Below are 16,930 nucleotides of genomic sequence, written 5' to 3'. Positions count from 1 at the left end.
GCCAGCGAAAGCAAATCCCTAGAGACAAAAAGCAAATTGGTGGCTGCCAGGCCCTGGGATACAGGGATCTAGAAGGAATCAATGGAGTGACGGCCAAGGGGCATAGGGTTTCTTCCTGGAGTGACGAGCATGTTCTAAAATTGTGATATGGTCGCACAACTTGGAATATAATAAAAACCACTGAACTTTAATTAAGCAACTGTATGAGTCATATCTTTCAGCAAAGTGGTCCAAAAACATTCAAACAAACAAACGGCACTTTTATACTCTCAGTTACTGTGGGGTAATCAAGGCAACAAACTTCCAGAAGCCAGTCTCTACCCTTCAATCAACCATAAGACAGGCCCCAGAGACTTCGCTGGTCCAGTGGTTAAGACTTCAAGCTTCCACTACAGGGGGTGCCGGATCAATCCCTGGTCAGGGAATGAAGATCCTGCAAGCCACTTAGCCAAAGGAAAAAAAAAAAAAAAAACAGGTACCAGTTCAAAGGGGTCGCAAGGGGTGGTCTTCTGTACCCATCCCCACCAATCACCACCCTCATCATTTAGCATGTGTTTGAAGGGCTGCCTCATGTAGATGCTGTCTGAGGCCTTGGAGATGGTTTCCTGCCACTAACACATGTCTGCAGCCCATGTCAGTGCCTTGGGTGCGATCACAGCATTGCAGCTAGTCATGAATACTGTATTGTATATTTGAAAGCTGCTGGGAGAGTGGACCTGAAAAGTTCTCATCACAAGGGAAATAATTTGTAATTACGTGTGCTTACGGATGTTAAGCAGACACTGGGCTATCATTTTGCAATATTTCCACTTATTGAATCATTACCTGAAATGTTATATCAATTACAACTGCCTCAATAAAAAAATAAATAAATAAATCCCAGCATCAGGGTGGGGCTGCAGAATTCTAAAAGGGACAATGACATCAACACTTTGGGCGTATTTTCAGAGCACAGTTTCTGATATGCACAGAGAAGAAAAACTAAATCAGGAAAAAATTACTCAAGACAGAAAGCAAAGGACCTATTGAAGTTGAATTGACAGCCATATAACACAGAAATAACACCCTAGCTCTTTTCATGCAAACGTATGTTAAGGAAAACCATATGGGACTGTTTACAGTACCAGCCACAATGACTATTTTTTAAAAGTCACACTGTGGTGCACTCAGGATACTGTCAACACATTGCTAATTGCTTCGCCACCCGGCCTCCCCTTTCCCGGCCTCCCCTTTCCCACCGCAGGAGCAGTGAAAAGGGCATTTCCCACAGTCATGTGGGCCCCCAACACCTACTGGGGAGGTGGCAGGAGCCTGGCTCTACTTTAAAATAAGAGCAACTTAGAAACAATCTCCTTAAGAAACTAGAGGAGGATTTAAAAAAAGAGTAATCTATGAGACACAACTGTCATCCCTCTACACTCTGGAACCAGAACACTAATATTAATAACATAGTGTAGCTCTTCTTCCTGGTACGGCCATTTTCCTGAAGACTAGGATACTTTTCAAAGTACAGCCACCACCCACAAGCCTCAGTGGGCAAAGGCAGGGGGGAACCTCCTGCCCCAGAGGTGGCATGTGGCTCAGACTCTCCCATCCTCACATCCTGACTTACCTACGTGGGAGGCTAAAACCAAGATTTATAAAATGAAGCAAAGAAAAGGGAGACTAGGCAAAAGCCTGGCTTTCTTTTGGTGGTGGGGGAGCTGACATTTTTCGTTCGTTGGCCACAAGGCGCTGAACATCAAGCCGCTTGCCCTCTCCTGGGAGCCGCTGGAGAAACGCCATGGCCCTGGCTTTCAGGGGAGAAAGAAGGCAACCGGCCTGGAGGCGTGGAGGAGACTAAGGGAAGATCACCAGGTCAGAGGACACAGAGAAGAGGTCACAGGCACAGTAAACCCTCTCGGAGGGTCAGGCTCACCCTGACAGACAGGAAGGGGACGTTCAAGGGAGCTAAAGCAGACCCAGCAGCACCCCCAAAGGACAAGCAGGTGGCAAGAGGGGAAGGACAGGGTCTGGGGCTGGAGGACAAAAGACCTGAGGTGCCTGGCCCAGGAGGACCGACTGCTCCTATGATACTTTAGTTCAACACTGCTGTCCGCCGCGGGCCATGGAGAGAGCTCCAGCCACCACCTGCCACCTCCCCCCATCTCCGGAGCGGCAGGGGGAGGGCACACGACAGGCTGACCCAAGGAGGCACGGCCTTCGGCTCCACTCTGAAGGAGGACAAGATTTCTTTCCCAAAGTAGAAAAGGTAGGACCTTTTTTTTTTTTAAGTCCAGGAAGGATGAAATAAGTTTTCCAATCACTTAAACAATATGAATATCCAGCTTTCTTCCCACTATTTTTAGGGGGGCAGGCTCTCTCCCAGCTCAGACCTATTATGAAAAACATGTATGTTGCTATAAAAAATGCTACGGTTTCTGCCAGAGTTTTTATGCTAGGCTGCAAATCAACCATGAAATACGATTTCCGGAGATAAAGCAGTTTGGACTTTGTGAACTTGGATGTCAAAAATCACATTCATGTCAGAAATGCCCCGAGGCAGCCCAGGCACCCTCCCTTGCTCTGGCTTTGGCTAGGCCAGACTCAGCCAAGTCGACACCCAAGTCTGCCCACCTCAGAAGGGCCCAGGAGGTGCCTGCAAAGTGAGTGTGGCTGGAGAATGGCACAGCAACAAAGACTGAGGGCACAGGGAGGGGGCATGTGCTACGACAGATGGCGAGGCACCTGGGACCTGTACTTGCACATTTTCCAGACGGCTCTGAAGCTGGCTTACATATCTAAAGGCAGCGGTGAGCAGGCTTGCTTTGTGAAGGGCCACACAGGAATGACGACAGGCTTCGCAGGCTGAGTTGGGTCCTGTCACAATCGTTTGTATGCAACTGAATTACTGCCCTTTAAAAAGGCAGAGGGAACTCCCTGGTAGTCCAGTGGTTAGGACTAGGCACTTTCACTGCCAAAGGCCTGGGTTCAATCCCTGGTTTGGGAACTAAGATCCCATAAGCCTCTGCAGCATTGCTGGAAATTAAAAAAAAAAAAAGTAAAAAGGCAGAAATCATTCTTAGCTGGAGGATGGTACAAAAAGATGCCAGAAGGGCAGGATTTGGTCCAAGGGCCTTAGTTTGCTGACCCCAAGTCTGAGATCTTTTCCAACTCTAAATTCTTAAACAACAAGCACGGATGCTCAGCTGTAATTCAACAAGCTGAATTTTCAGAAGTGACATTCTAGAATTCGAGACTGGAATAATCCAAGGAACATTTTCTACATTTAACTTAGCAACTTACTAAATATGGAAAAAAATAACAGCTAATAACCTGCATAACTAAGAACCCTGCATTTTAACGAATACATAAAAGTTACATTAGTAACTAATAGGAATAGCCTCACACTAGAGAGTTAAGAGTATTTTAAAGTACCAGCCTTCATTTTAAAGTCTCAACCCACAAAGCTATGCTCCCACTTCAAGAACTTAGAAAATGCGAAAAATAAACCCAAAGCAACCATGTTGACGTATGGCAGAAACCAACACAATATTGTGATTATCCTTCAGTTAAAAATAAATAAAAAACCCAAAGCAAGCAGAGGAAGGGAACAGGATAACAGCAGAAATCGATGAAACTGAAAGCAAAAAACTATAGAGAAATCAGTGAAGCCAAAAACTGTTTCTTTGAAAAGATCAATAAAAGTGACAAACTCTAGCAAGACTGATGAAAAAAAAAAAAGATACAGATTACCAGTATTAGGAACCAAAGAACTATCATTCTAAATGCTGCAAACACCAGAAGGATAATAAGGGAATCCTACAAACAACTGTATACACATAAATTTGACAATTTAAGGAAATGAACTAATTCCTCAAAAAACACAAACCACAACCCGCCAATATGAAACAGGTAATCTGAACAGCCCTATAACTTAAGGAAATTTAACTTGAAATTTTAAAATTCCAAATAAAAGAAATCTTGAGGTCCAGATAGTTTCACTAGAGAATTTTACCACACATTTAAAGAATTAAACACCAATTCTACATAATCTCTTACAGAAAATAAAAAAGGAGAGAACACTTCCAAATTCATTTTATGAAGCCATTATCCTAACAGCAAAACAAGACAAAGTTAGCCCCAAAAGAGAAACCTACAAACCAAACTAATACCCCTCATGAACAGAAACACAAAAATCTTTAACAAATTCTTTAAATCCTTAATTAATTTAGCAATATAGGAAAATTATTATGTACCATGACCAAATGTGATTTACTCCAGGTATACAAGTTCAATACTTTAAAAAAAAAAATCAATCTGATGTACCGTATTAATAAACTAGGGAAGAAAATAAAAACACATGGTATTAATTGATGAGGAAAAGTATTTGGTATACTTCAACACCCATTCAAAATAAAAGCTCCCAGGAAATAAGAACAGAGGGGCATGTCCACAGCTTGATAAGGAGTTATCTACAAAAAACCTACAACCAGCATCATACTTAACGTTAATGGACAGAATGCTATCAGTAAGGAGGCAAGAATGTCTGCTAAGTACTGAAAGTGCAGCCAGCTCAATAAGGCCAAGGCATCAAGATGTACTCACGGTGACCGAGCTAATAAGTGGTAAAGCTAGGCTCCAAAGTCAAGCAACTGGTCTCCAAAGATCCAGTGCTTTTAATCTCAGCACAGTTTTGTCTCCTTTAGTTATATATAGGACAAGAATAAGCCATTTGTCTCACATACCAACACATCAACAGTGGTTATCTACTTGTCATAAGATCAGAGATCTGGGTTTTTCCCCATTTCCTTACACCCTGTAGGGAGTCTAAAATGAGCACATAACTTAAAACGAAAACACCTAAAAAGACAAATGTATAAACCAATACTTGAACAGCTTCTGCAGTTTCTTCAAGGAAAGCCATACCCTCTATGCAAAGAAAAGAAATATGCATGCGAACTCTATTAACAATTTAACATCCGCAAAATGCTTTCTTTTTAAATGACCTATCATATTCCAAACAGAAAAACTGGTGTTAAGCTCTTTTCCTCTCCAACCTAGACAGATCCCATTTAGGAACATCAAACACTTGGACTGACAGGCCCACGACTTCCTACAACCCCAGAACTAACTGGGCCACTTAGCTACAGCATTAAACAGTTCAAAATTTCAGTGTTAAACCCCTACTGTTTTCCCAAGTGTGATCCACAGCACTGGTTCTAAGAAAAGGGGTCCCATAAGTCAGTCACAGGATGTAATGCACGGCACGGTGACTACGCATTGGTGACTATAGTTAACACCATACTGCATATTTGCAAGTTACTAAGAAGAGATGTTAAAGTTCTCACCAGAGGAAAAAATAATTTTCAAATTATGTATGGTGCCAGATGTTAACTAGACTTACTGCAGTGATCATTTTGCAATATATACACATATCGAATTATGACGCTGTACACCTGCAACGAATACAGTGCACCTCAATAAAAAAAAAAGAAAGGGCTCCATGTTGAACCCAGTTTGAGATCTCTTCTAATATTTTCTAGAAATTCAGAATGCCCATTATCCTATCAGTACTGCGTGACCACTGTAATCTGCATTTGGTGTTAAATATAACAGTAGCCTAGAAACTGCTCAGGAGTCTCACAGGAGAAATTTCCACTCCAGGGGAAAAGAGAGTCATGCAACAGAAACCCATGGAAGTGTTATCTTAAAAATCAAAATGTCTTCTTAAACTTCTGCTTTAGTAACTTGGAGTGGTCCTTTAAGCAGACCAACCTTCAAATCACATGCCAACCCTTTATTTTCTGCCTCTTTTTTTGGCAGCAAAACTTTCCTTATCTTTCAGTAAGTGAAATTCACACCTCTTTATAACTGATCATCTTTACCCACTGGCAGAATTTCAAAGTGCTCAGCGCTAAGTATTGCAATTAGCGTGAAGTGTTTTAATGTATCGCTTGACACTCTTCCAAATATTTTATTGGACATCCCACCCAACAACACAATGTGTGGGATCCTGTTATCACTGGTGCCTTTATGCAAAGGGTGAAATTAAGGTACATGGGAAACTACCCAAAGGGTCAAGTCAGCTCAGGATCCCAGAAATTGCTACTGGGTCTTACCAGCTCCTTTTGACTCTGCAACTTAGTGCATAAATATCTTTCATCACAAGTACAGCCACTAGTGCAGGGGCTCTTTCCAGAACATAAGCGACATCGTCAGTTTAACAAAATGCAAGCCCACCACAACTTAGGGCTGCAGAGTTGTCTTTTCCCGGGGTCTGGAAAAGTGCCTAGCTGTAAGGGTTTAAAAGAGCATTTGTGCAATGGTTTACATACTTGGTTTGCAGAATTCAATTGAGGAGGTTTCCCGACTTTTCAAAAGAACTGAGCCTGTAATTAAACTACCATGAAATGGTGGTTGGAGCCACAGAGCACACCAGCAGGTTTAGCTTACAACTGCAGTGAAATGGTGGATTAAAATGCCCAGAATATGCGTGACTCCAAAAACTAAAATCAATAATAGCTTTCTTGAACACGTTTCTAAACAGATGCTCAACCACAATCCAGTAACTTTCAAACTAATCCTTACCTGCCAAGGGTTACTATAACCACGGTGGTCTCAGTTCAAATTACAAAGTCCATAATTACAAATCTTTCCATGGTCCCAAGTTCAACACCAAACGCTCTAACTTTTCAAAGTTTTGAGAGACCACAGCACTTCAGTCTACCTCCCAAGAAGGTAGGGAAGGCCTTCAAATAAAACCATTTACATTATACAATTAAGAGGATACAAAGAGAGACTTCCCTGGCAGGCCAATGCTTAAGACCCTGCAGGGAGTGGGTGTTCGATCCCCGGTCAGGAAACTAAGACCCCACATGCTGCATAGGGCAGCCAAAAAAAAAAATAGGAGACAAAGAACATTCCAAACTGCTAACTCCTCCACTGCAAAATGAAACCAGCTCTCCCCCACAAAAATAAAACAAAAAACCCACAAGACAAACCATCTACCAGTCGGTTATTAAACTGGAAAACACTTTTTAAGAAACCATCACCTGCAGAGCTTCAGATTACTTGAAAAAAATACGTCTTGTTAGCTGGGGTGGGGATTATTCCTAATACCTGGATTATAGAGTCAATTTCTTAAACAGCTATCATCCTTTGCAAAGCATCTAAAACAACTAGAGAACTACCAAGTAAGAACTAGGTGAGGATTTTTGATATAAAGCAAAAGTATTAACAATTTTACCATATGCTACCTCTACAGGCTTAAAGATATGGGTATAGTTTCAGAACTGTACTTGAAAAAACCATTAAGGTTTACACAATTTTTAAATGGCAAGCTCACAAGATGAATTCCGAGCAATGTGCAATTATTCAGCCTGGGGTCAAATAGAGCACGATCAGAGCTATTAAGAAGCTTGCAGAGTTGGGAGCGAAGAGCATGCCAAACGTAGGCTGACTCCAAGGAGGGACCTTCCCAGGCAGACTAGAAAACATTTTCAAAGACAATTAAGGTATGAGAGAATACCTATGTAACACAAAAAATACCTTCCCTGGGGCTGTTAGAAAATTAATTCTAAGTCCAGGTGCTATGTGGAAGCACAAGGAGTGTGAGACTCAATTGTGTGTTGGGTGAGGATACAGAATGGGTAGAAACGGACCTTCATGGACCCTGCAAGTGCTGATAAGGACTCTCAAGTCATTGTGTAGCGTGATGAGACGTCACAGGAAGGCTTTGAAATGGGAAAAGGGGCAGGGATCTGTTGACTGAGCCCTTCCCCGACAAGAGAGACAAGTTGAGAGATTGTGGCCAAGAACAGTAGCCAGGGAAAAAGTGAGCAAGGAATTTGAGAGGGTAGCAGGTACAATCCACAGCACTTAAAGACGTGGATGGGCATGGTTTCTGGTATAAGGGGGTTTTTGTTTTTAATGAGGATCCTATTACTGTGTGGTGGTTTTCATACTTAATCAGCATCAGAAGTGCTGGGAGGAAAGCTGGTTAAAAATGTAAATTCCAGGTACTACCCAGCCCTCAAAGACTGTGATTCATGTCAGTCTAGCGTGGGGCCTGTGAATGCCTTTTCCCCACTCAGCAGCCGCCCCAAGCTTCATTGTTAAAGCAGGGGTGTGGGTGTGGGTGGTGTCATGGTGGTGGATAAAGTGTAATGGGACAAAGATAATGATAATGCTGAAGGGGAAGGGAAAAAGCTTTTTCTACGCTTGAACAAAAGAACAAAAAAAGCCAGATGCAATAAAAACTGGCTTAAGTTTTATGCTTATAGTAATAGCTACTGAAAATACACAAAGATGATGTTTCCACCAGAAAGCAGCTCAGTAAACGCATGCAAGAACAGGAGTTTGGTGGAGAGGTCGACGGTTCAGGAACTCAGGGAGGGGTCACCTGAAGCCACAGGCTTTGCTGGGTACGAAGCACTAACGGACCTCAGTGCAAACCTCAGGGGAAGGTAAGGCCCATCCTCCACCCTGCCGGCACCATGGAGACTTCCAAAAAGAACCAGGGAAATTTTGCTAATGATTGGCCACCCAGATCACAACTTGGTTAGAACTTACACTGGGGATTTCTCTACCTCAGCACCAGACATGATGGCTTGTCAATGCTGTGCACTGTAGTATGTTGAGCAGCATCCTTGGCCGACTGGATGCCGACAGCACCTCACCAAGCTGAGGAAACAGCGATAAATTGGTGGAGGGCGAAGCAGGGGACATGGCCACTGAGACGCACTGCCTTAACTCAGACGCTTCACAATTGTGCAATTAACAAAAAGGCCTTGGAGTCAGAGAGACAGGGCTTTGAATCACAGATACCCCACTTAAGAGAAAAACTTCAACGTGCTTATGTGTTCACCTTTAAAATGGGGATAAGAGAACCTACCATATAGGGCTGTTGTGAGGATTACATAAAATAATGTCTTCTGAGCTTAGGGCAGAGCCTAGCCCAGGAGACAACTAGTAAACATTGGCTTTCATGTTTTCAGAAAGATGTTTTGAAGAAGCAGGGACATTTGCTTACAGCTTTGGCCTCGGTGGAAGTGAAGTGCAGTGAAGTCGCTCAGCCGTGTCCGACTCTTTGCGACCCCATGAACTGTAGCCTACCATGCTCCTCCGTCCACGCGATTTTCCAGGCAAGAGTACTGGAGTGGGGTGCCATTTTCTTCTCCAGAGGATCTCCCGGGGACTGAACCCAGGTCTCCTGCATTGTAGGCAGACGCTTTACCATTTGAGCTACCAGGGAAGTCCTAACCTCCTCCCAAAAGGAACAATATAGAGAAATGACAGTTCCAGTCCTCTCTCTAGCTCCTAAGATCTATGGGTTGACGGACTCCCAAAGAGCCACTAGACACAAATCAGGGACTCTGTGAACATAGATGAGAAAAACATACATCCTTATTTTCACTAACTGAAACTTAACATTTTATTCATTGCTGCCTGTAAAACTGCACATTACCAACTACCTGGCCATTGTCACAACAGAAACGCAGTTTTTGCTTATCAAATAACAGCTGAAATACCGATTTTCATGGCTCTACTTCAAAATTATGGAAATTATGAGGCCCGAAGCTAGACTATGTTTTAATGCGTTACTAAAGAAGCATATATTACTATTTACTATGCCACATATTAGAGGGTTTATTTTGAAGATGTTCTTTTTTTTTTTTTAAAGGGTTATTTTACGCATTTAAAATTCTTATGCTAAGAAGCGTTCCACAGGCTTTCCCAATGAGGGTTAAAGGCGATATGATTTAAGAACCCCTATCCTACACCTTTTTTGGCTAAGCCCTTAATTCCCAAGGAGACTTATGTTGTTTTTGTGTTTGTTTTTGGCAGTGGCACCCGCTTGCAGGATCTCAGGCCCCAACCAGGGATTGAACCCAAGCCATGGCAGTGAAAGCCCAGAATCCTAACCACAAAGCCATCAGCGAACATCCGTGTTCTTAATGTATTAAATAAGATTTTTGTTATGAAACTAACTTGTTCATTTGAATGGCACAAGTCACTTTGTTTCCCTACCTCAACTATATAGATCAGTGGTCCAAAAGGTGGACCCAATAGCACTGGCCACGTTTCCCCACTCAGGACCCATTCTCCACATTCTAAAGGTAAATGTGTGCCTGGTTTTCCTCTAGTGGACTTTAGCTTTCCACCTTTAACGTAACACCAATCAGGTACTGTATTTAACCAGTACTTCTCAAACATCTATGATGTATCAGAACCAACAGGTCTGTATCCCAGACCATGAAGGTCAGCTTCCAAAGATACTCCCAGCCCGGGGATGAAATGGACATGAAAAAGAAGAGTGCTACCTTGCCAGGGCAGGCAGAGGTCAGGCGCGCCTCACTCTCCTCTACCTCTAACGTACACTTGCTGGCTGCCTGATGTAAACAAACCATGTGTCCTCCACCTGCCCAGAGATGCTTACGCTATACCAATGTGGGACATGTTTACTCTTGTTAGCCTCAGGCTGAGAAATCACAAAGTGTTTTCTAGGCTCAAGGGTCTTCACAGTGAAATACTTCACTTACAAGATCAAAGATGAGATTTTTTTTTTCCAGCAGCAATTAACATTTCCTGAGTTACCTCATCAACCAGAACTAAACAGGCACAGCCAGGCCCAACCTATAATTGGCTGCAATGGCCCAGTGGCTGCTGGGTACTAGCTGGCTTGCAGTGGTAACTATGTTATACAGAATCGCAACATAGTAAAATAACTAAGTGGTTCAAGTTTAATTCCAATAAAATCACATCATGGAACTGGAGCACTAGGAAGGATTACTGACAAATGGGAAAAAGAACATGATTCCAGGCTCCACAGGCATTTGACTCACCCTTGAGTCACATCCAATACTCACATGCCAAGAGTAATGTCTTTTGACTCATTATTATCAATTAAAATAAATGTTTTTGGAGACCTCACAGGTGGTAGACTTCTCACCAAGTGCCCCTTAATGAGAACCAAAAACTTTGATCCTAGTTTAGCCAGATCCCTTTATTGTACAAGGGTAGATACCTTAGGTATCTCACCCAAAATCAAGTGATGGGGGAATACAATAAGAATCACGGTTCTCCTTCTCCAGAAACAGTTCAGCAGAGACTCAAGATCTAACACAGATGCCTACTCACATGTCCCCTTAGCATCTTCTTTCTTCATCTTGCCATCAAAACTTTTTCATCTTGAAGATAAACAATCTGGGAATTAAGAGTAACTGGCTGGGAATTCTCCTCAATCTTTTTTTTTTTAATTTTCTCTGCACACAACTAAATTATTTAGATGCTACTTCCACACCTCACCAACTTCGAACCTGCCAGCTTCTTTCTCCTCCTCCCTTCCAAACTGCAGGTCCAGAGTTCTCTCTCCCTCTCTAACCAGTGACTGCCCCAAATGTACAAGTTCTCTAGTTTTCCCCCTGGCTTCTACAAAGGAACACAGAAGGCCATTGGGAACGGCCTGAATTAAGCTGAAAAGTGTTTAAGGCTTCAAGCAAGGGCACTTAGATTGAGGGAAGTGCCAAATCTTCCAACCTCATCGTTACCCTCCTGACAGCCTAGAAAACCCACGTTCAATGAGAACAGGTGAGTGTTCATACATGCTTGTCACCAAAAACTCAACTTAGCGGCTTAGTGACCTTGAACCACTATTTCTTCCCCAAGCCTCACTCTCCTCACCTCTAAGTTGTGTATGCTAGAAACTTCACTAAGCCCTAAAGCTAGCAGGCTAATTACTCAACAAAACCTTTTTAGCTATCTGCAATCACCATTTCATCTTCTGATTCTCCCCAGCCATCTCCAGCCCCACACCAGAAAGGAGCGAACTAAGAAATGCTTTTTTCTCCTTGTCACTTCCCCACCACCCCAATAGCCTGATACTACTTAACAACCTTGCAGTGTTTTACAGAAACTCCATTGAAAAGTCCGGGGCGGGGGAGCCCTACGAAGTGTGCACTGTCCTCCATTGTTACCATAAGGCTCAGAAAGGTTGAGAAAGTCACAACCAGAACCAGTCAAGACACGACGCAAACGTAGGTCTTCCTTCTGTCCCTAAAGTCTTATTTTTTCCCTCTCATCTTATGCCCTTGGAAAACATTTACATTGGGAGAATGCTGAGTGAGTACTCAGAAGTTAAAAAAAAAAGGGGGGGGGGAGGGGGCTGAGGGAGAGAAAGTGTGAAAGTAATGTTTTCAACAGTAACAGAAAAGATGGCTCTAGCTTCAATAAGGAGGAAGACAGTGAAAAAGCAAGACCTGGGTGAGACCTCCAAGTGGGACGGACGGGAAGCGCAGATTCAAGTCTGCGGCACTCACAGGTTTAAAAGCCACCAGAAAAAAAGACCAGCAGTCCTACCCCTCCCCCCCCCACCCCGTGTTAGAAGCACCAGAAAAAGGCGTGCAGAATACCCTTCGTCTCCACGATTCCTGCAGTCGGTCCGGACTTTCCCAGCCCTCTGTTCTGGCCGGCTCGCGGTCTTCGAAGCCTCCCTGATCCCGAGACTTAACAGTTCCCGCGCTCGGACCTCAACCCCCCCACCCCCGCCCAATAATAATATAATCATCGTTTCCTTTTCCCCTGCCCCGTTCCTTTCCGGGGGAATCTGTCTCCTACGCAGTTGTCTGAGAATTCTGCGAGCGCGGCGCGGTCCTGCCCCAGGCCGGCTCCCACGAGGGGAGCCCCTGCCCCCGGGGAATTCACCCGCCTCAGGGAACTGGGAACGGGGAACGGTCCTGCGGGCCGGCCCCCGCGCGCGCCCCCACCCCGGAGTCTTCCTCCCGCGCGGGGGACGCGAGGGGACCCCGACGGGGACGACCGATCCCTCGTGGGACGCGGGTGGACGACCCGGGCCCCGGAGGCCGGCTCGGTCCGGGTCGAGGAGGGAGCCGGCGCGGCCCCTCCGGGCCCCGCGCTCCCGCCGGGACCGAGCGCGGCGGGAGGAGGAGCGCGGCCTCCGCGCGGGCGCCGGTGCACGCGGCAGCCGGGGAGACGCCCGCGCCGGAGCCGGGGCCGCGCGGCCGTCCGCATTGTTCGGCCCGCGGCGCGCGCCCCGCCCGGCCCCGCCGGCCCCAGCCCGCTCGGCGGCGGGAGCGACAGGGCAGGTGGCGGGCGCGCGCCCTCACCTTTGGCGCCGAGCATGAAGTCGAGGGTGCTGTGCCGTGCTGCTGCCATAGTGAGGCGAGGCCCTGGGCCATGCCTGGGGGAGACGGCCGGGGAGACTGGGGGGGCCGCGCGGCGTGTCAGGCTGCGGCCGGCGGGGAGTGCGCCGCGCCGGGGAGGCCGAGGGTAGGAGGTGGGAGGGGCCGCCGGGAGCCACCCGGGGCGCCGGGGGCGGGGTCGGGCCCGCCTCTGGGAGGGAAGAAGAGAGGACGACCGCAGCCCGGGACTCGGAGCGCCGGGTGTGAGGCCGCGCGAAGGCAATGGTGGAAACGTGGGCGCCGTGCTCCCCGGCGTGCGTCACCAATGGCCGCGCCCCGCGCCGAGGATCGGGCGGGCGCTCCCGCCGTCCGTTAGGTCACCTTAGGTTTAAACAGCGCAGCACGACTTCCGGGGGGCCCACCCCCCGCACTTCCCCCAGACCGGCCCCCAAGCCCAGGCCCCTCTGATTTCCTGGCCAAGCCAAGAAAATGAAATGCTTGGATCCACCCTGGAGTCTAAAAGCACTGCCGCCTTTTTCTTAACTCTTCAAATGCTACAATTTAATCCATTAGAATTGTCATTTCCATTATCATCAGCCAGGGCCAGCTCTGCGTTTCAGCACCGAATAGAAAGCTCTTGGGTATTACATGTTAGTTACCTACGTTTTTTGTGAAAAATGGGCACCGGGAAGAAGCAAGTGAGAGGCAAACTTGGTTAACGTTAATTTGAAAAATTACAGCTTCTAGAGTTGCTCGTCCATCACTGATGGCTGGCTCTGTTCATGGCAGTGAACCTTTCTGCTGCGGGCTTCTCTATGACTTCGGGGTTCTAGCTGGTATTCAACAAGATGTGCAAAGGAGAGGACATCAGTATCTGGGCACTAAAGCCTTCTTGATGACACTATCACTGGGCAAAGGCCTCCATCATCATATCAGTCCTCTGTGCCTCTCCCTGCGTTCCCAAGTTCCTCAGGAATTGCTGAAATGGCCGGACAAAGTCTAGATCAGTGAGCTCTACCACCTTGTTACAAGCCCAGGGCGAACCTAGATATTAAACTTTTCTCTTCTGCAAACACTCCCTATTGGCTATTTGCCAAGTCCTTCACCTTTCTTCAAGAACTGGGCCAATTTCTTCATCAGTGGCCTTCGATAGACCATCCTGTTAAGAACTGGATCTGCTTTCAGCCCCCACATTGATTTTCTCCTGCCCAGGCCACCTGTTGGTTGCCCTGAACGGTTTCCTTTCATCTGTGGATCCCAGGGTCCTCAATTTCAGTAGCTATTCTGCTATCTTGGCCTTCAGTCTCTTATCTTCAGACTGCAGCTCCTGTTTGCTTCCTGGAATGTTCTCCAGTTCTGGCCATTCCTCTGGAGTTAGGGCCCTGGGAACCCAGTTGTCCTTCTGCCATGTTGCAGGGGCAACAGGGCTCTGACAGGCTCCTCAGGCTCAGAAGGGTCCTGTACTTGGTTTAACTTTCTGCTCTCACTGTCTTGAAATTGTTAATAAATCTTGAACGAGGGGCCCCTTGTTTTCATTTTGCCCTGGGCCTGCAAATTATGTAGCCAGTCCTGCTTAGCAGCTTGTGTCTTGGCAGGACAGCTGACAGCGGCCAGAGCTAGTGCCTGGCCTTGACTCTGCAGGTACAAAACAGACAGAGAGGAAAATCAAGACACTCTGCCATTAACTCATCAGACAGCCACAACAAAAGCAGAGTTTAACAGAAATGCTTCATAATGTTAGCATAGCATCAGAGATAAATGGGCCTTGAAATGGAGCCAGCATTGTTGGGGTAATTTAAGCATGTTTACAATGCCTGTATCACCTACCAACTACAGGATCCTGGCAAGATTGTTAAAAGTAGGACATGGACAGGAATCAAAGGCTTGAGGCCTTTTTAAATACCTCCAACTGGGCTGTGAGTACCTATCTGGATTCTGGAAGGTGTTCTCCTTGCCTGGGTTTTATAATCTAGGCCCCTCGCTTCAAGGCCTGTTAGAGGACGAATAATCACTTTGTGGAAACTGTTTGTGTTAGAGTTGATTGGTGTCTTCTGTGCAACTGTGGTCACATCAGAGAATTCAGCAACTTATCCTGCAACAAAAAAGCAGAAGAGGGACTTCTTTGGTGGTCCAGTGGCTGGGGTGTGGGATCTAGTTCCCCAGTGCAGGGGACCTGGGTTCCCTGGTTGGGGAACTAGATCCCACATGCCATGACTAAAGAGCCCACATACTGCAACAATCTGACCCAGTACAGCCATTTTAAATAAATAAATTTTTAAAAAACAGAAAAGACTTACCCAACTCCAGCCTGCATTTTCGAAGCAACTTCCTCATCATCAACAAAATCTTGGCAATGGTGAAAATGTAGACATCATGGATTAATGTCCTCTTGACTGCCCTCATCTATTCTTGGCCCAAAGGAGTCCTGAGACAGAGAAAAGCAACGCCTGGTATGTGACAAAAGCTGGCCAGGCATTCTCCTGTTGAACACAAACAATTCCCCAGAACTCCAACATCAGACGAGGGCACTCTGAGTTCAAGATGGGACTGAACAAAAACAGGACCACTCCGGTATCTTGTGAGAACACGGAGCAGGAACTTGTCCAAACCACCAAAATCACCGAATGTCCCTGGGTCCTGGCTCCTAGGAGTGACTTTGGCTTCTTCACCAATCCCAGCCTTAGTCTGGTCTTCCTCCTGCTCTGTAAGGTTACTAAGACACCCCATCAGGACTCAACCCTGCTTCCTGACAGCACCCAATCCAGAGCAACGCCCAGCTTCCATCAGCGTTCCCCAGAGAACCCAAGCCAGGCCCCACTGCTACATGTGGTCCTTCCTGAGCCCTCTCTCTCTGTGATGCCCATGGATCCCCACACTGCAGGGCTATTCCACTGCAGGTGTTGCTGTGGGGTGGGGTGGGGAGGGGGCGCAGTGGTGGTGGGTGTAAGATGGTGACAATAAGATTAAGTCAGTACTTAGAGGGGAAAAACTGCAGGTGACCCTCTTTGCAAAATGCTACTCACTGTGAGACACTTCTCTCATCTAAAACTCATGTTGCAGGGGTCCATCTGCTTATTGGCAGTCATGCCAACTTGCACGTCGGCAACAGTTTGTAAAAACTCAGAAGAACCACACTATCCTGCACAGTTAATAGCAGTAACTACCTTCTGGGAAGAAGAAAATCAAAAACAGAAAAGAACTGTGTTAAAAAGGAGAAGGCAGTGGTGGTGGCAGGGAAGTGGGAGTGCTAACTGGACACCTCCTCGGGCTAGAAGAACCCAGAGGCCACCTATTGGGCTACAGTCCAAACCTTCCTTGTGCAGAGAGGTAGGGGACCGGCGGGGAGCGCTACCCAGCAGCCCTTTGTTTTACTGTTTTGTTTTTTGCTTTTTCACCAGTTCGCTTGGGACCCTTGGAGACATTCTGCCTCCCTCCCTCCTGTGTACAGCTGTGGTGAAATCACTTCCTTTCTTAAAAATAAAAAAGAAGAACTGGCCTTAGCTGTTAGGGTTACAATGGCTGACAGAAATCTGGATCACTCCCCCACCATTTCTCAGATGAATGTGAGCCTCGCCTAGCTAGTTAAACATGATTTAAATTTCTGATTAAAAAGAGTATATGTCCGAGAGGGGCCTGGAATCCTTGATACAATGATTCTCAACTTGGCTAGACACTGGAATCACCTACAGGACTTTAGAAGCTCTTGCTGCTCCCTGAGCCTGCAGCTTAGGCATTGGGTTATTAAAATAAATATATAAAAACCCAGGCGATTCCAATGTAAAGTGAAGTGTGACACTGCCAGATCCCAA

The 16,930-nt window shown here is 46.1% G+C and overlaps 1 protein-coding gene and 2 long non-coding RNA genes across 4 annotated transcripts in view; 1 reads left to right on the top strand and 2 right to left on the bottom strand.

Moving 5' to 3' along the window:
- Positions 1-13,381, bottom strand: part of SMS (spermine synthase) — a 50,553-nt gene extending 37,172 nt beyond the window's left edge. Inside the window, exon 1 of one of the 2 annotated variants that reach the window (XM_086388255.1) lies at positions 13,107-13,381. In XM_086388255.1, the coding sequence (XP_086244381.1) occupies positions 13,107-13,155 (49 nt within the window). In that variant the 5' untranslated portion in view covers positions 13,156-13,381. Of the gene's footprint in view, positions 1-12,392; positions 12,529-13,106 lie in introns of those variants that run through there. The other variant, XM_086388254.1, reaches the window with a different exon arrangement.
- On the top strand, positions 1,868-9,971 carry LOC147339889 (uncharacterized). The gene is made up of 2 exons (XR_015159127.1): positions 1,868-2,251; positions 9,829-9,971. It is a non-coding gene; the product is annotated as an uncharacterized LOC147339889 (long non-coding RNA).
- A 273-nt stretch (positions 13,382-13,654) lies between the features above and the next one.
- On the bottom strand, positions 13,655-15,896 carry LOC147339887 (uncharacterized). Its single transcript, XR_015159128.1, has 2 exons — positions 15,419-15,896; positions 13,655-15,213 (listed from the first exon to the last, which is right to left on the bottom strand). It is a non-coding gene; the product is annotated as an uncharacterized LOC147339887 (long non-coding RNA).
- Positions 15,897-16,930: the final 1,034 nt, after the last annotated feature.

This window comes from Bos grunniens, chromosome X (genome assembly GCF_055505025.1).
Source record: "Bos grunniens cultivar Pamir isolate PY7600 chromosome X, Bosgru_T2T1.0, whole genome shotgun sequence".
NCBI classification, from domain to species: Eukaryota; Metazoa; Chordata; class Mammalia; order Artiodactyla; family Bovidae; genus Bos; species Bos grunniens.
This window is presented reverse-complemented; position numbering and strand designations above follow the sequence as displayed.